The 20,356-nt window shown below is 45.2% G+C and overlaps 1 protein-coding gene across 1 annotated transcript in view; it reads right to left on the bottom strand.

Annotated features, from left to right (window-relative positions):
• LOC144608352 (LIM/homeobox protein Lhx2-like) overlaps positions 1 to 19,916 on the bottom strand; it is a 38,993-nt gene extending 19,077 nt beyond the window's left edge. The window contains 5 exon segments of the mRNA XM_078426020.1: positions 13,656 to 13,853; positions 13,856 to 14,013; positions 17,469 to 17,586; positions 17,589 to 17,670; positions 19,315 to 19,916. Of these exon segments, the coding sequence (XP_078282146.1) occupies positions 13,656 to 13,853; positions 13,856 to 14,013; positions 17,469 to 17,586; positions 17,589 to 17,670; positions 19,315 to 19,512 (754 nt within the window). The 5' untranslated portion in view covers positions 19,513 to 19,916.
• Between the last annotated feature and the right edge of the window lie 440 nt (positions 19,917 to 20,356).

A 20,356-nucleotide genomic window follows, 5' to 3' on the forward strand; every position in this document is an offset into this window, starting at 1 on the left:
TCCCAACATTTTATAAATATCTACCAGGTCTCCCCTCAGCCTCAGACTCTCCTGAAAAAACACAATCCCATATGCTAAAAACAAATTACGTTTGCGAATAATTTTGTTGGCACTTGGACACGGATGTTGACATATTTTGATGTACTAGTTCCTATGGAGATTGCACCTTGAAAGAGTGGAAGAGCAAGTTGCATTCTGTGGGGATGGAGATCGTCATTAATAAACAAGAGCCTGCTCAATGCTCCCAGTGTAAAGAGAGGGCACTCTGCGGGGCTTGCATGTCCTACGTCTGTCCCGTACAAGAGAGCATCTGATGTGCTTCACCATTCGTTGCTCAACACTACAGAGTGGCACAGCTGCTGGAGCTGCTGCCTCACAGAGCGAGAGACCCAGACTCCATCCTGATCTCAAGAGTCCAGAGTGTTTTATTGTCATGTGTCCCAGACAGAACAATGACATTCTCACTTGCAGCAGCACAACAGAATATGTAAACATAGTACTCTGTAAACAATACGTTCAGTATGTATGTGTGTGTGTGTGTGTGTGTGTGTGTGTGTGTGTGTGTGTGTGTGTGTGTGTGTGTGTGTGTGTGTGTGTGTGTGTGTGTGTGTGCGTGTATATGTGTGCATGTGTATGTATGTATCCATATATAATATATAATATATATATATATATATATATATATGTGTGTGGAGAGATACAGAGAGAGAGAGAGAGAGAGAGAGAGAGAGAGAGAGAGAGAGACAGGGAGACAGGGAGAGAGGGAGAGAGGGAGAGAGGGAGAGAGGGAGAGAGGGAGAGAGGGAGAGAGGGAGAGAGGGAGAGAGGGAGAGAGGGAGAGAGGGAGAGAGGGGGAGAGGGAGAGAGAAAACACACATGCCTACATACACTTGCATACCCAATAAAAAATAAACAGACAATAATAGTGCAAAAAGACAAAATCAATGCCACCAAGTCTTTGTAGTTCAGAGCTATTTGAGGTTTTCATGTTTAATAGCCTGATTTAATAGCCTCATCGCCTAGCCTGCCATTGTTTAAAAGGCTGAAGGGAAGAAGCTAAAAATGTGCAAAAAAATTTGCCAATGCTCTCTTTGTGGAGTTTGCATGGTCTCCCTTTGACCACTTGGTTTTCTTCCTGGTGCTTTAGTTTCCTCCCACATCCCAAAGACGTGCGGGTTTGTAGGTTAATTTGGCCTCTGTAAATGGCCCCAAGTGTGTGGGGATTGGGTGGGAAAGTGGGATCACAGAGAACTAGATTGTACGGGTGACCGATGGTCAGCGTGAACGCGGTGAGCCAAGGGGCCTGTTTCCTTGCAGTATCTCTAAACTAAACTAAACTAGTGCCGAACAACTGCCAGTTTCCACTACTTCTGCATTGCACCGTCACCTCCACGCCACGTAATGGAAACATGTTGAAGGACGGGAAGGGAAGGGAAGGGAAGGGCTGGATAGTCATCAATGCAGATTGTGGACGTTTTGGGCAAGGCGGGGGAACTCGCTGGAATTTAGAAGATTGAGGGGGGATCTTATAGAAACTTACAAAATTCTTAAGGGGTTGGACAGGCTAGATGCAGGAAGATTGTTCCCGATGTTGGGGAAGTCCAGAACAAGGGGTCACAGTTTAAGGATAAGGGGGAAGTCTTTTAGGACCGAGATGAGAAAGTTCTTTTTCACACAGAGAGTGGTGAATCTGTGGAATTCTCTGCCACAGAAGGTAGTTGAGGCCAGTTCATTGGCTATATTTAAGAGGGAGTTAGATGTGGCCCTTGTGGCTAAAGGGATCAGGGGGTATGGAGAGAAGGCAGGTACGGGATACTGAGTTGGATGATCAGCCATGATCATATTGAATGGTGGTGCAGGCTCGAAGGGCCGAATGGCCTACTCCTGCACCTATTTTCTATGTTTCTATGAACGTTAGAGGGGGCTTTGCAAGTACTGATGCAGAAGGCAATGACTGCAACAAGGAAGGAGGATTTCCTGGAAGGCCCAGCAAATGTAGAAGCACCATGACAGTTTGCATGGTAACTGTAAAACACAGGGAGTCCAGAGGCTGCAGAGTGATGGACTCAGCCCAGCACATCACAGGCACAGCCCACCCCACCATTGAAAGCATCTACATGAGCGGCGTCTACTCGAGCAGTTCGGTGGTGCAGCGGTGGAGTTGCTCTCTGACAGCGCCAGACACCCGGGTTCCATCCTGATGTCGGTTGCTGTCTGCGCGGTGTTTGCGCACGTTGCCCCTGTGACCACATGGGGTTTTCTCCAAGTGCTCCGGTTTCCTCCCACATTCCCGAGATGTGCAGGTTAATTTGCTTCTGTAAATTGTCCCTGCGGGGCCTGTTTCTCGAAAACTAAAAACTAAAACTAAAGACAACATCAGGCGCCGACCCAAGATGGCAGCATCTTTCATCAAAGATGGCCACCCTCCTGGCCACGCCCTCTTCTCACTGTTACCATCGGGCAGGAGGTGCAGGAGCCCGAGGTCACACACCATCAGGTTCAGGAACAGCTACACTCCCACAACAATCAGGTTCCTGAACCGACCTGTCCAACCCTAATCCTCCCTTAATTACAGAACACTATGGGTCACCTCTCGCACTACCTTCGACTTGTTTTCTAAATGTGTTTCGCACTAATGTTTTATTTTTGTGCAGTCTTTATCTTTTGACTGGATTTATATGCAATTTATGTATGATTTATATTTGGTTGGCTGAGTCCATGTGCCTGTGATGCTGCTCCAGGTAAGATTTTCATTGTACCTGCACATCACCATCGAGATGACAATGATCTCAACTTGACTTGAAATGAGGGCGTACAGATAAGTGTTCAGCAACAAATGGGGGGCAATCATATTTTGGAGGGGGGTGAGGGGGGGAGGGGTCACTAAAGACTTCCTGACAGTCAGAGTAGACACAAGGATAAGTTGCACGGACTTGGATTGTTTTCCCCGGGACATCGGAGGTTGGGGGGAAGACCTGTTTGAAGTATATAAAATTATGAAAAGTATTGATAGTGCTTCTTTCCAGAGGATGGAATCTTTTTCAGAGGCTAAAAATGCCAAAGGGTGTTAAATATGAACTAGCTTTAAGATGAGAGGGGCAAAATTTAAAGGAGATGTACAGATGTACAGGAGTGCCTTTGTTTTTTTACGCACACGCACACGCACACGCACACGCACACGCACACGCACACATATACACACACACAGTCGAGAGTGCCTGGAATGTACTGTCTGGGGTGGTGTGGGTGCGGAGGCAGCTACAATAATGGTGTTTAAGTGTCTTTTAGATAGGCATATGGATTAGTAGGAAATGGACAGAAATGGATCATGTGCAGGCAGATGAGAGTTGGTCTTGACGTTGTGTTCAGCACAGACATTGTGGGCCGAAGGGCCTGATTCTGTGCTGTACTATTCTACATATAGACAATTCACAGGATAACTTTAGACCATTAGGACGTAGTGGCCCAGCGGTAGAGTTGCTGCCCGAGACATGAGATCAATCGAACGTTCCCTCTGTGACCAAATGGGATTTCTCCGGCTGCTCTCGTTTCCTCCCACACTCCAAAGACGTACAGATGTGTAGGTTAATTGGCTTTTGCGAGTTATAAATTGTCCCTAGTGTGTAGGATAGTGCTAGTGTACGGGGTGATCGCTGGCCCGCACGGACTCGGTGGGCCGTAGGCTCTGTTTCCACGCTGCAAGTCTAAAGTCTCGAGCAAAGTAGTTGTCCACTTTCGTGTGAAGGATAAGAAGGGGGTGGAATTGTTAAAATGCATCCAGAACCATTAGGACCAGAACACAGGCAGTCTGACGAGAGGAGGTTTCATTCTGGCCCCTAATGCAAGGAAATTGTTTACTGGCGATGGGAGAGCATTCTGGAGAAAGTGAAGTGCAGGTGAAGACGATGGATTTGGATTTCCACAGAATAGAGGAGGCTGAAAAGGCACCTGATTGAGGTGTGCACCCGGATAAGTAATGTGGATAACAGGAGACTCTATAAAGTCAGAGAGTAGGACTCTAAAGGTATCTAAAACTAAAGGGCACAGGTATAGGGCGAGAGGTAATAGGCTTCGAGGGGACCTGGCGCACTGCCTGGTGGATGATGGAGTCCCATGACACGAAGGAAGTATCTGGACAGGTAAATTAATCTGACCAAGGTCGCAGGCTATGGGCAGGTGCTGATAAATGGGACTAATGTAGATAGGTTAGTGATGGCTACCATCGCTGGGTGGGCCGAAGGGTATGTTCGTTCCTGTGCCACATAACTCTGATGTAACTGTGAGTCTTAACTACGATAACTACAAATATGTATAACTATGATCCATCTATAGAACACACTTTGGTATTACGCATCTCTTTTCCTTGTCTACTAATCGACATGTGGACAGATACGCCAACAATGTATCGCCTCGGCTACTTCAACCGAGTCTTCTGCAATACTTAAAAAGTATTGTTTCACATGTAGATTTTGTATCTGTTCAATGGTCACAGAGTGATATGGAAATGGACCCTTCAACCCACTGAGTCCGTGCCGACCTGTCCTGATCTATTTTATTCACATTAACATTCTAGGGGCAATGTAAGAGGCCAATTAACCAACGATTCTTTGCACCTTTGGGATGTGGGAGAAAAGGCACACGGCCACAGGGAGAACCAGCAAACTTCAGAGATTGGTAGATTCTTGATTAGTACGGGCGTCAGGGACAATGGCAGAAGGCAGGAGAATGGGGTTGGGAGGGAAAGATAGATCAGCCATGATTGAATGGCGGAGTAGACATGATGGGCCGAATGGCCTAATTCTGCTCCAATAACTTATGAACTTATAAACAAACACCACACAGAGAGCTCTGGAGGTCAGGATTTGAAGCCGAGTCACAGGACATATAAGACAGCAGCGCTACCCACTGCAACGCTCTTCTGCTTGTGTTAAAAATGTTTGTCAATACGTTGGAAAAATAATCTTAATAAGCGGGTACGTACAGTAGATTTCAATGCTTGTACCCCAAATGTCTTTTGGCTTAAACAGTTCCAGAAGAGGTCGACTCTATTATCTTTTATTTCCCAGTGATAATCTAAGCTTCCGAGCTCCCTGCATCTGCAAAGGCATTTGTTTCTCCTCCCTACCTACACACACATTGATATGCTTTGTTCTATTAAAGCATTTCACATATTTCCAGATTTAAATTAATGCTTTACACCCGAGGTCCCAACGCTTTTGTTACAAACCCTACGCTGAAAAGAGATATTTATTAAAATGCACAATTGTCGGAAGGTGGGCGATGATGCGTCAGAAATTGGCAGTGATGGGGTCGATACTAGGTTGGGACCCAAGGACGAATACAATCTCAGAACAGAAGCACGACTTGGGAAGATATCTTACGAACAACAGCCTGGAAACGAAGAGGAACAGCGGAGAAGTGCCATTTTTAACTGGACTAATGACCCACAAGCCGGGACTAATGATCCAAACACGAGTTCAAATCCCAGCAGGGCAGCAAGGGGACTTTCGTTCAGGTAATTAAATAAATCAAGAATTTTTAAAAGGTCAGCGTTGCCAATGATGGCCATAAAACTGCCCCAGGTGGATCACTAAACTCCTTCAGGAGAAGGAATCTTCTGTTCTTACCCAAGTCTGGGCCTGCACGTGACATTACACCCACAGCAACATGAGTGGCTTTTCATAAATGGCCCAGCAAACCATGCAGTTTGGGGAAAGAAAAACGCTAGTAAATGCCAACTTCATCAGTAATATCCCCATCCTGAGAAAAAAACTTTCAGACTTTTTTTTTTTTTCCAGTTGCTGTAGAGTTGGGCACGGAGAACTCTGAGTCCAAATGTTTAGGAGAGCACAGACATGTAAGGGCACAATTCACAAGCGGCCCACCCAACCGTCCCACCAGTGGACGTATCTGCAGATCCAGCATTGCCATCATTAGCCACCTCGAAGCCCACTGAACCAGAATGGAAGCAAGCGTTCCTCGACCCCTAGAGCATGGGCATGTGATTACACTAAGTGAGGACAGAACTCGGACAAGGGCGAGCTACGAAGAGAGGGGCGCACTGTTAGGACAATGCTCAACTAACACTCAGTCACTATCACACTGGGGGCAGGCCAGTATTTGAAAGCCTGAAAACTGGAACATCCAGGTTCAGGAGCAGCTACTTCCTAACAACTATCAGGCTATTAAACACCAAAGAGAGACACAAAATGCTGGAGTAACTCAGCAGGACAGGCAGCATCCTCCAAATAAGCTGGGGAGCATTGTTCTTGGCTTTGCACTATTATTGTTTATATGTGTGTGTGTGTGTGTGTGTGTGTGTGTGTGTGTGTGTGTGTGTGTGTGTGTGTGTGTGTGTGTGTGTATATATATATGTGTGTATATGTGTGTATATATATATATATATATATATGTGTGTGTATATATATATATGTATATATATACATCTGTATTTATATAGTTATATATGCACATAATTTTTTTTGTTTATTATCTGTTTTACAGAGTGCCATGTTTACATATCAGTTGTGCAGCAGCAAGTAAGAATTTAATTGTTCAGTATCAGGACGTATGATGTTAAAATACATTTGACTCTTGACTCAAAGAGCTTTTAGAGTATTTGCTACATTTTCTAGTTAATTTTCTAATTTCTCTGCCTGGTTACTCTCCTGCGTCAATCACTCCTAAATTTCCTTAAATCGAATAGGCCTCTGCAATGAAAGTATCTCCATTAGATGCTCCGGGCACTCCAGGTCTCCGGGCTTATTCCGATCCTCTTGCTCAGAACAGTTTCTGAAGCTACCTTGTCACCGTGTTTTCCCCCAGCACATCATTAGGAACCCAGGAAGACAATCTGTTGGAGAATGTTAGGCTTCTGTGGGGCATTATGTTCTGGCAAATCATGGTTTACAGCACCAATCACCGCTCTTGCCCTTAACAGTCAGAGGCAGAAGCCAGAGGAAAGGAAAATGCGGCCGTGGACATTTACGCAAGTTGCACGGTTGGTCTGGCCTGAAACTGACCTCTGGCGTAACGTTACGTGACTCAGTAACTACTGGCATTCAGTCCACGCATCATGTGCATTGTACCACAGCCGGGCCAAGACATACCAGCACCTTGCTTGGATGCGCTGTACGCCAGAAGCCAAAGGGCCCACTGTTCTGAAGTACATTCCACACAACAGAAAATACAATCCGAAAGAGAGTCCTCACCTTACATTTATAGTCAAGGAAGGTGGAAATTATACCTTACAGTCAAGGTATAATTGCCACACGAAGAACATCTATTTGTGCCATTACATTACTTCATAAATTAAAGTCAGTATTTTCAGATCTTGTTTAGCAATTTAGTTTCACCATTTAGATAGTGCTAAAATATGGAAAATGACAAGATGGTGTGAATGTTTGACACCTTATTTCACTATTTAAATTTATTTCTATCGCCATAGAATGTTGTTGTACATTCTTTGGAGACTTGTCCGTAATTTTTAAAATGAGTCTTTAAGATAGGCCTGTCACCATATTCAATAAAGGCTGCTTCTGCATACTTGCTGTGCTGTATTGTTACTGAGAATGTTTTCAGATTATTCCAACCACATAAGCAAACTCTCAATCAAACATCACCAGCAAGAACAACACAAAGTGGTTTTCTCTGCAACTTCTGATTGTTGTCGCGGCCTTACATTTAAGGTTGCACTTCCAAATTAAATGTTGCACTTCTTATCACGTTACACTGAGCCCTGATTAGAAACTAATGGAAACTTAGAAAATAATTGAAGTTTGACCATCGAGGGACATGATTAATCAGGAGGAGACACACACACAAACAAAAAACAACAATGTTTCCTTTAGACATCCCAAATTGTTATTCCTGCAGATTGAAAAGTTGGGGGTGGGTTTTCTCTACCAAGTGGATTTTGGGCTCAGGTTTTGAAAGTGGGGAGGAGATTGCAATTGCTTGCCTCGTTCACTGTCCAGTGGATAGTGTTCGAAAGGTTTGCGGCGCTAGTCACCAGACCGCCTCCAGGGGGAGGCAGTGGTCCAGACTCGGTGGCCACTTGCACCAAACATTAACTAACTTTCCACCAGCAACAGCAACGATGCGACAGAATGAAAGTCTCTGTGGCAGTTCGTACTGAGAGACCGGCTACGTTTTATTTTTAAAAATTCCCTTCACATTGGACGTGTCTGAGTGATTAAAAACATAGAAACATAGAAAATAGGTGTAGGAGTAGGCCATTCGGCCCTTCGAGCCTGCACCGCCATTCAATATGATCATGGCTGATCATCCAACTCAGTATCCTGTACCTGCCTTCTCTCCATACCCCCTGATCCCTTTAGCCACAAGGGCCACATCTAACTCCCTCTTAAATATAGCCAATGAACTGGCCTCAACTACCTTCTGTGCCAGAGAATTCCACAGATTCACCACTCTCGGTGTCGCAAACAACTACAATAAAGTTCTACAACGAATGTTGAGAAATTGAACGTGGTCCACTGTGTAATGATGCTCCAGTTTGGGAAAGCAGTTGAGGTGTTTACTGTGGCCGAGGTGGTGCCGGGAAAGATTAATAGCACACAGCCTTTATATCATTTCCAAAGATTAAATACTTGTTGACGTCACCCTTGCATTAGGAAGGGGCAGGTTAACCGTGATGTGGCGGCTTTCAAATCAATAACTACCAGAAATGATTGCTGCTCTCGGATTCGCCCGCCTAAAAACACAAACTAACCCCGAATACTGTGTTGCAAGTATGTATTTACAAGCCTGCCTCGCGTTGATCTGATCACACAATACAAAAGCAAATATTTACACAGGTTTTTAATTCCCCGATCTGACGAGACTTTCCGATGTAATCCAATTTTAAAAGATTTCAGGGATTCCAAAGCCATGTTGCCGGTTTGCGTTAGAGTTTGGCCGTGATCTGTTCCTCGACTTCAGATCAATTTCCTTCAATTAAAATCCACTAATCAGTGTCAGGCCCGCATTAAGGCTTTGGGGAATAGATGTAAAAAACCCGGCGCCAGACAACAGCCAATGATCCAAAGAGAATACAGAGCTGGGAAGAGGAGTTAGTCAGATTCATTGGAATCGCCATTGCTGGGACACTGATTCTAATCATTTCTTCCAAGATGAAAATAAAATCTATTTAGTAAATAATAAAGAGAAAATAAGCAAATCGCTCTTATTTGTCTTCTCTCCTCGTGTCTTTGTTGTAAATGGTTTTCCCCCTCCCTCTCTCTCCCTCCCTCTCTCCCCCCCCCCCCCCCTCCCTCTCTCCCCCCCCCCCCCCCCCCTCTCTCTCTCTCTCTCTTTCCCTCTCGCAGTTAAATTAAACAACTGGTGTGGTTTTTTTCTTCATCCGAGGATTGCAAGGCCCGTTTTATGTATAACAACAAGGTGTTTAGTAACGAGAATATGTAATTAGTAGGCAATAGACTCAATTAGCATAACTGAAGATTAGTGCTGCGTGAAGCGCTTCAGATAATGAGTTAACCATGAATATATTGACAAATTTTATTCTGTGTGTTTTCCTCGCTATCTTGGGGAAATATGTTTTATGGAGAGCAAGAGAGAGAGAGAGAAAGAGAGAGGGAGAAATCTATATTTTAATGAAGCTGAGAAGGTTTTAACAGAAGAATCGTCATTGGAATTTATAAATTCCAAAAAACCACACGAAGGATAATTAACAAATGGGCAATACCGTAGAGTAAAAAAAACAATCGGAACTCACGATTTTAAACACTAGAATGTCCTCCACAAGGAGCGGCCCTGCAGATGTGCATCGTAAAATAAAACGCCATGCGTTATTCTAAACTCTGGGACGACTTGATGAGTTACGGTCACTCGAGGGAACTCAGTGTTTGATGCGTTTACTAGACCCGCTATTTACTTCGTTTACCATAAATGGTGCCGAACGGGAATGAATACCAACATCTGTATCGTTATTATTGTAGGCATCGTTTTCGCAACTTGCAGGTGGCTGGAAACAAAAATCATTACCTAAAACGGTCTGTGTATTGTTTTTAAATGTAAAAAAACCCCAATGCATTATTTGCCTTTGTAAAACTTGTTGTTTCACTTGGAAATGTGTTCGAAGATTCGAAATGTGTGTTTGACGGTTTTGGCAAAATTAAAACACGGTTACTCTCCAGTCCACAATTAGCAATGCAGTTTCGAACCAATTAATTGCAATTTCCTAATTTATAAATGTAAACGGCTGCTAGAAATGGGCCTTATCATAAAGATGGGAATGACATTATGCAAAAATAAAAAATAATCTTCAAAGAGAGACACAAAAAGCTGGAGTAACTCAGGGTGAAGTTTTCTTCGGGATTGTTTGACTCGCTGGGAAACGGCGAAGGGAGGAGGGGGGGAGAGTATTTGTTTTGTACAGGTGTTCCGTTTCAAGCCAAACCCGTGTTCCACAAGATTTCACTCATTGATTGTACTGACCGCAAAACACTGGAGGTCTCCGTGAAAGCCGCGGGAGGGGGGGAAATGGTCCCCTATTCGACTGATGAGCAGAAAATGGGAGTATAAAAGAGAAATCTTGGCAAAGAAAGGCGCCTCGAGACCCAGGATATGTCTGACCTGCTTTCCACTTGTCAGTGTCGATCCTTCTCTGAAACTTGCTCAGAGTCCCCACCCTCCCACCCCAACTTTCTAAAGACCCGAGTACAATGTGGCAAAAGTCTCCAGTAAACTCCCGGGGTCTTTGAAAGCGAATCAATGGCGGGGAGACTTCTATTGCAAAGGTTTCCCCTGAATTTGGACCTCGGTCTGTGCAGATCAGCCGCCTGAGTCACCCCCAGCGTGTCTTGCATTAATGGAAGTGTACATTGAAATGTGGATCCAGACATTTGCTAACTATGGTCTAATATTAAGTCCTGCAAAATGTGTTTATCCTTTCCAGGGCAATCACAACAGAAACCCCAAACATGGTGCATCCGGAATGTTTGAAATTTGAAGAATTAAACTTTCCATTGTTTACTGCTAGGATATGTAGTTGGTTAATGGGAAGGAGGGGAGGGGGGGTGGATGCGAGTCGGGGTGATGGAGGTAGAAAATGCTCCCATTATAAGAATGGTCTTATGCATTTGGAAAATGCTCCCAAAAGGACTGTCCTATCCAGCGGTTTCCAAAACCGAGTCAGATATATGAGCAGCGGGCGGTACTTGGGTGCAACACGAGAACTGCCAAACGCGAATTCGCTTCCTTGCCCCCCACCCACACCTCAAATGCCCCTAGGCTTGGGGTGAGGGGGGGGGGTCTAAGTTTGCAACCCCTTCCAGTTCATCATATTTCGTTATAGCTTGACAGTCTCCACCCCCCCCCCCCCACCCCCTCCCCTCCATTTTCTAAACACAAAGTGCCTGAGAAACTCAGCGGGTCAGGCAGCATCTATGGAGGAGAACAGACAGGCAACGATTCGAGTCGGGGCCCCGTTTCGGACCCTTGACAAACGCTGCCCGGACCGGCTGAGTTCCTCCGGCACTTTGTGTTTTGCTGAAGATGCCAGCAGCTGCAGTTCTTTGTGCCTCCGGGCTGGTGACCAGCGAGAGGGGGCTTCAGCAGGCAACCCTTTCACCAGTGCCAGCCCCTTGCGGAGATAGCGTCCTCTACACAGGAGCAGGGCAGATGCACTCACACCGACGCTCCTCTCCAAACACCCCAGGACTTTCAGCGCGCTGGTTCATCTCACCAACGCCTTCCAACTAGTGACAGGGGGCTGGGGGATTGAGTGGGAGAACGACCCACATCACCCAGAGAGCTCGACTTTCATTCACAAAGCACACAGTACTGGTGGAACTCAGCGGGCCAGTTAGCAACTGTGGAGAGAGTAGCCAGACTAAAGACGGGGCCCTCGACTCGACGGAAAAGTCCCCTGACTGTCCATTCCCATCACAGATGCTGCCCGACCCGCTGAGTCGCTCCAGCACTTTGTCTTTTACTGAAGAAGAATCCAACGGCCTCTCAGTGTCGCCGCCGCTTTGGCTCAACGCGAGTGTTTAAAGTTAGTACTGAGTGTATCTGGCAAAGTGGTCGGACAAGGCGCAAACTTTTCCGGGCGGATCCCAGAACGCGCTGTTTCATTGCTGGGGAGAGGCGTCAGAATTGAGACATTTGTCGCTTTAACAATGATGAAAAGTATATATATATATATATATCTCAGTAAAACAGGAGACGAGGGAAGGCTAGCAAAACATGAAGAGCAGAAAGCCTTAAAACACAAATGCACTCAATCTGGCTCATCTAAACACACGCACACTTTCTTTCCCTCACTCTCTCTCTCTCTCACACACACACACGCACAAACACACACACACACTCAACACACACACTCAACACACACACTCAACACACACACTCAACACACACACTCAACACACACACTCAACACACACACTCAACACACACACTCAACACACACACTCAACACACACACTCAACACACACACTCAACACACACACTCAACACACACACTCAACACACACACTCAACACACACACTCAACACACACACTCAACACACACACTCAACACACACACTCAACACACACACTCAACACACACACTCAACACACACACTCAACACACACACTCAACACACACACTCAACACCCACACTCAACACACACACTCAACACACACACTCAACACACACACTCAACACACACACTCAACACACACACTCAACACACACACACTCAAACACACACACACTCAAACACACACACACACACTCAAACACACACACACACAAACACACACACTCAAACACACACACACACACTCAAACAACACACTCAAACACACACACAAAAACACACACACACACACTCAAGCACACACACACTTAAACACACACACTCAAACACACACACACTCAAGCACACACACACTTAAACACACACACAAACACACACACACACACTCAAACACACACACTCAAACACACACACTCAAACACACACACACTCAAACACACACACACTCAAACACACACACACACACACACAAACACACAAACACACACGCGTGTGGACGTTCCGTTCCAAATAGGTTTGGGTGCAGATTAGTGGATCTAGTGGAGCCATACAGCCAGCGCCCTGTAACTGGAAGGATGCTACCCCGGTTGAGTGATTCGTTTACAAGTTGCGGGCGCGTCACAATGACAGCAACCTCTCAGCGAGTTGGGACCACATTGGGCCCCAGAACTGCAGCTCTGAAGAAGGGTCCTTCCTGCCCGTCCCCACTCTGCAGATGCTGCCTGACCCGCTGAATTCCCCCAGCGCTTTGTGCCCGGGGCCACAGCTGTCGGGTGTTATTCTGAAAGTACAAGGAACCGCAGATGCTGGAGTCTTGAGCAGAGCACAAAGTGCTGAAGGGTCAGACAGTAACCGTGGAGGGAAATTGGCAGGCGACGAAGCGGGTGGGCCCCTTCCTCGGACTGATTGGTGTGGTATCCTGACTTGGGTGCACCTCCATCCTATCTGTCGTTAAAATGAACCAACTAAATCGGCTGTGGATTCTTGTCCCCCCCCCCCCCCCCCCCCCCACACCCCACCCACCAAGTGTGTCCCATCTCCAAGAGTGATCACAGCCAGCCTGTTCCCGAGTGCGGTGAGTTTGGTTCAGTGGGAGGTTCCTACCTGCGTTGTAAGCTGCCAGGTCGCCTCCAGGCCCCGGACTCTTCCTCTTGCGAGGCCGGCCCTTGGGCACAGTGTTCAGACCGTTGTAGAAGGGTAACCCCAGAGCGCCGCCGCCCTTGGAGCCCACGTCCGTGTGGTTGAAGTGAGCCTGAAAATCGCCCTGAACCAGAGTCTCGAAGTGAATCCTACAGTAGACAGCGTGTCCTTCATGCCAAAGTGATCTCCTGTGGCCAACATCTTGTTGCACGTCGTGCATGTGAAACAGTTCAAGTGGTAGACCAAGTCTCTGGCTCGCATCACCATCTCCGAGGCTGAGATGCCGAGGTGACACCTGGCGCACCTTTGCACAGAGAATCTCCTGCAGAGAACGGGAGGGACAGTGTTATACTTCACACATGTGGGGGCCTTGTGTCAAATGTGGCTGGACTCGTTTAAACCCTCTGTTATGGTGAACAACATTAACACAAGCACATACTTCGGTGAACGAACCAGTGTTGTACAAAGAAAGTGGAACATTCTGCACTGCTCAATTCAACACACTCCCACACACACCAATACACACACACCAATACGCACACCAATACGCACACACCATTACTCACACACCAATACGCACACACCAATACGCACACACCATTACTCACACACCAATATACACACACCAATACACACACAACCAATACACACACACCAATACACACACACACACACCAATACACAGACAAACACCAACACACACACAAACACCAATACATGTACACACACACGTACCAATACAGGTACACACACACACACCAATACATGTACCCATGTACACACCAAGACATGTACACACATACCCCAATACATATATACATCCCAATACATACACGCACACACACCAATACATATATACACACACACCAAGACATATATATACACACACTCAATACATGCACACAAGCAGCTATATACATGCACACACACCAATACATACATACACACATCCCATACATACATACACCCATACGTACATATATACACACACACATAGACATACACACATACATGTAGACACACACACAAGAAACTGCAGATGCTGGAAACTTGAGCAAAACACAAAATGCTGGCGGACTCAGCGGGTCAGGCAGCATCTGTGGAGGGAATGGGCAGACGACATTTCAGATCGGGGCCCTTCTTCAGATTGAAACAGACTCACACAAAATCAATGACACACATGAACTCCCAATCTCTCTCTGCCTTACTCCAGCACTTTGTGTTTTGCTCAAACAGCATCTGCAGTTTTCTTGTGCCTCTTCTCTCTGTCTTTTTCTCTCTGTCTTTTTCTCTCTGTCTTTTTCTCTGTGTCTCTCCCTCTGTCTCTCTCTCTCTCTCTGTCTCTCTCTCTCTCTCTCTCTCTCTCTCTCTCTCTCTCTCTCTCTCTCTCTCTCTGTCTTTATCTATCTCTCTCTCTCTCTCTCTCTCTCTCTCTCTCTCTCTCTCTCTCTCTCTCTCTCTCTCTCTCTCTCTCTCTCTCTCTCTCTCTCTCTCTCTCTCTCTCTCTCTCTCTCTCTCTCTCTCTCTCTCTCTCTCCTCTCTCTCTCTCTCTCTCTCTCTCTCTCTCTCTCTCTCTCTCTCTGTCTTTATCTCTCTCACGCCCACACACACCTGTACTTGCAATCTCGCACATTCATGTAAACAATAGCTAGACTGGATTCCCAGGGACGGTCAGGACTTCCAGAAAGGGGGTTTCGGTTTTGGGCACGGATCCGATCAGGAGTTAGTACCGTTTATATTTGCAACAACACATTAGCTGAAATAACTCATTCCAGAGTGAAGAGATTAATTTCAAAACGCCTCTGTATGCCTGAAATGTCAATTTAAAATCAACACACTCATTGTCGAGTCGTCACTTGGATGCGACTCGCTTAAGTTCAGACCATCTTATGGAAGACTGTCTTGTCGTAGCTGTAAATATTATCAGGGCCAACATCACGCACTCCCCAGTCATTTCTTTTTAATTGTTTTTACTTTAGCAATATTACAGTAATTTGGCCACAGTTCCTCACAGACAGATATTTTACAGGCTGGAGTTAATTCGTTAAGGACTCACACATTTTACAGCTGTTAGTTTAATTCTCTCGCCGCTTCTCCGGGTTAAAGGTGCGCTCAGTTTCAATCCTCGCACTTTCACTTTCGTTAACTACTATTGAAGCAGGAATCCAAACTGTATATATCTAGTGTGTGTGTGTGTGTGTGTGTGTGTGTTAAACAATCCCTCGCCCTCCATGCTTCATACGCTGTATCCCACACATTTTAGCCAATTCCCCCCCTACCCCCTCCCGAAAGATGGTAGTAATTCCTTCTCTGTATTGTCCTCTCTATCTTTAGCTCGGAATTTTCCGTAAAATCTCCAGAACGGGAAGCTTTAAACTGCTTCACGGGGAACCTAGTCTCCGGTTGACTGACGCTGGGCCTGCCCTAGAACTGAAATGAAAATCAGGCATTATATTTCCTCCCATTTGCCTTAAATTGCGTCGCGCGTCCTTTAATTAGAAGGTCATACATAAACATGACGCTCCGTGCAAACCGCATGATTAAAAAATTAACTATTTAAACGGCCTATGCAAATATAGAAGTGGTCTGTAGGAATACCTCACGGGCCAAACAGACGCTCGGTGTGAAATCTCCGTGAAACTGTCTGTTCCCGTTCTGCAGATGCGCTGATTACTGTACTTTAAGAGTTCACTAAACTGGCCACGAGTGTGGATTAGATTATCGTTCTAAGCCTTTTTATGCGGTGCACAACTTTGAAATTTCTTTTTTTTTTGCTTCTCACTATTAATGCGTGAACAAATTACCGGGTTTTTTTCTGCAATACAACAGGATAAGACCACCATGTCTCGCCCTCAAATTACAACGTTAAGAACCAACGTTAACGTTACTCCCCCGCCCCCCAAAAAAACTTGTTTGATTCCCCCTTCTTCGAGTCCGTTAAAATAGTCTCCCTGAATGTCTCAGGTACAGATCCGTCTGTGTGCTTTGCCACACGTTAAATTCACAAAGCTATTTAATTCCACAACAAGCGCCTCAATACAAATAAGTTGGCCATCCTCAGGTATACGGCTTTCGCCTGAACAACGGGATCTGACAAGTTATTCTAACTGTTGGACGCTATTCCTTCCAGTGCATTTTAACTGCACGAATCATTGTTGTGGCATTACATTTTATATAACACAGTTAGAGCACAATTAAGCTTGATTAGAGCATTAGCACAAACCTCATTTTATTATTTCTATTGTGGTCTACCCATGGCGTGACTAGTGCCCGATGGTTTGAATGTTTTTATACACATCCAATAACTGGTTTCAAACTGTTTTGTCTCGCACAAATCAATTTAATTGGGTGTTTGGATTCAATATTCCGGGGCGGTTTCAACGTTCATCTCTGTCTCCACGTTCTCACCCAGACGCAGTGATAAGAAATTACAAACATTGTCTCTAAGTATCTCATTACATTAAAATCATTTTATTTTAAAATCCAGCTCATTTCGCCAACGGGAAGACTGAACTCTCGGCTTCGAGTGCAGTTATCTATTCTCTATTCTCAAGTCCTTCTTGTGAAAAGAAAGTCTTTTAACCGGCTCACAGTGATTCCGATAACGGCAGCAATAACGTTCAACGCTAATTATGGGTATATCAGTCTAAGTCTGACTATCCAACTAATTAAGTTGGAATTCACGTCTTCTCTCTTGCTATGTGGTCGCCCCCCCAAAATAAGATTTGGACTGTAGGTTGTGGTTTTAACACTTGTGTGGGGTTTTATTTAAGGTACCTGTAGTAATCTTCCTTGCAGTAGATGCTACCATCCTTGGCGAAGCACGTCAATTCGGACTCCAGAGCCAGTTTACATTCACAGCATTTGAGGCAGCGCATATGCCACTGCTTGTCACAGCCAGTAGATAGTAGCGGTCCGAGATCTTGCCCCCACAACCCGCGCACAGAGCCGGCCTGTCGCCGCTAATGGACGGCATGGTCTGAAAAACAACAGAAGGATTTACCCCATCTGCACCACTGTACCAAGCAACACACACACACACACACACACACACACGGCTTTGCATCTCCTCAAGAGCTCTCACCGAAGAGCAGATTCTGTTTTTTCAAAGCGTTAAGGACAAATTATTGTAGGATTAATTCCACTACCTTTTCTACATTATACACACAGTATGTTACAATCGGTGCTGTGCTGCATTAATTTCTGATAATGGTCAACAAGGAATTGTTACTGGTTGTGATACCATCGCTTTAACACTACTTGTGTGGATCTTACTCTCTTCCGAATTCTGGCAAACCTTAAAAGTAACAATTATAAAAGTCACCTATTCCTTCTCTCCGCGATGCTGCCTGACCTGCTGAGTTACTCCAGCATTTTGTGAATAAATACCTTCGATTTGTACCAGCATCTGCAGTTATTTTCTTATACAATTATAAAAGTAAATTTGGGCTAACAATATTTGTGCTTTAAAAAAAAAAAAAAACAGTCTCTGCAGTTTCTTGTGTCTAACGTCTCTACACAGAGTATTTTGCTTGCATGCTCCCACCAAGACCTGCTGTTTAAAAACGTCTCCCACATTTTAATGCAAATATTCCTGCTACCAATTTTCGCTCAATGCAAGCAGCGCTCTCGTTCTCCAAATAGTGATCACTGATCCTTTGCCAAGCTATTAATCATATTCTGTTGCAATAACTGTCAGGTTTAAAGTCGCTGTTTTATGACAAGTTTTATTATTTATGATACAGGCCTTTCTTGGGCTACGGTTATTTTTAAACCCGATTATTCCTTTGCGGCTAATTCTTTGCAACCCAGACGCCGGTAGAGTGGGGGGAAAAAACCTGTTTCAATAAAGCAACATCTTATCGCTCGTTTTGTGACAAATTGTTGAAAGTTTGTTTTTAACTATTTGCCCGCTACATTTGCGATTTTTGTGCTAGCTATAATCCCCCTCCATAGATTCAATTACCCCACAACTTATTCCCAATTTTCGTTGCGTCAGAAACACCGAAAGAAACACCAAGTATATTCGAATCGTTGAACCTTTTCGGCGCGGGTTTCCGATTTCTTACCGCCTGCGCGCAGTCATCGCTATTTCAATTTCGACAAAATAAAACTCGTTCAAACACCGAAATCGAGCTGCCCTTGAATTTTTGTAAAAGCATTTTTTTTTGTTTTTGGTTTTGTTTTTTTTTGTTTTTGTTTGTTGGGTGAAATTTAAAGGTTAAAAAAAAAAGTCAGAGTTTGTAATCCGGGACTCCTCTCCGGTCTGGTCACTTCTACGCGCTTCTCAAAGTTCTGATTTCCCAATTTCACACATCTTCCTTTAGAATCTGGTAAAAATGTCATTTGCTCGGTTAAATCCTCCAAATCTGACACAGAGAGGGAGAGAGAGAGACTCCGAAAGCTTCACTCTCTCCGAATTCCAGCTTGGATACAAGGATAATGCGCTCTGGTTTCTTTGCAGTAACTAACATGTTCTCGGCAACACAGATTATATCAAGGAGAATAAAAAATACATAACTTACTTCGTGAGGCCGTGGTGGATAAAACGATTTTGTTTTAAATAACAATTGCCCAATCCCAGCGCAGTCCTCTATAGATTTGTTAAACGTTTGATGCCTACCGTTTCCGTTTCCCCAATGTCTATCCCCGCACTGCTGGCTGGCTCGATCTTCGAACGTCTCTCCATCTCCTCTATAACTCCCTGCATCTCACCCCCCGAGATTCCGTGGAAAAGCATCGCTGAGTGGCGGAAATTACACGTGTCTTGCTGAGATTTCGAATTCAGAACTTCCATAAGACGGAGACTCAAGCCATGCATTTACACACACACAGCTACCTCTCGACCTTTCTCCCAGCGACAGAAACAAAAGACAGATCACACCACGGGATCGCTTTTCAAAGAGAGTCTTTTTTTTTTTTCACCAAAAAAATAATCGCAACCTTTTGTTGTTGTTTAGCGGGTAGGAAAAAGGTGCCCCCGCTCGGGTTTAAATAGCTGCCACCAGTCGCTTGATCACAGGGAAATTACTAGGGTGGGGGGGGGGGGTTGTATTTTGTGATGCCTGATCTCGATGCAAAAAGCTGCAAGACTTGATGGCTTGTTGTTTTTAGTAAGTTACTCTTGTGCAAAGCAAAGCCTTGTGTGAGTAATTGGGGAGGTGGGGTTTAGCTCTGAATTTGGTGTAATCCTTTAACGCGGCTCAGCTGCCTGACTCTCACTCTCCGTGATTGGCAGCGGGTGCGAGCGCCGGCTCCGCGCCTTTTCTACCGGGACGTTCACTTCACCGCCTCCCCTGTGCAACCATTGGATGCATCAGCGCCACCTCCTTCTTATTATCGAAACGCGTGCTTGGGGAGGGGAGGGGAGGAGGGAGGTGGAGGGGAGGGGAGGGGAGGGGGGGTGGTGCTTTTAGATTTAAAGGGAGACTGCATGGAAAAAAATAAAAAAATGTAAGAGCTCAACGATTTTATTCCCCTTGCAGATTCCTAATTAGTTTGTCCCATTAAGTCAATCGCAACCCTAGCTACACGCGTTCGGGTCATTGCAATAATTACCCTGACTAACTCCGCGCTGCTTTGCAAAGAAGCATCTATCTGCTCCAGAATTTAATTCGGGGCTTCGATGAATCGGAAGAACGGGTACATGTTTGCAGAGTTGAACT

The sequence above is a fragment of the Rhinoraja longicauda genome, chromosome 31, assembly GCF_053455715.1.
Source record: "Rhinoraja longicauda isolate Sanriku21f chromosome 31, sRhiLon1.1, whole genome shotgun sequence".
In the NCBI taxonomy this organism is placed as follows: Eukaryota; Metazoa; Chordata; class Chondrichthyes; order Rajiformes; family Arhynchobatidae; genus Rhinoraja; species Rhinoraja longicauda.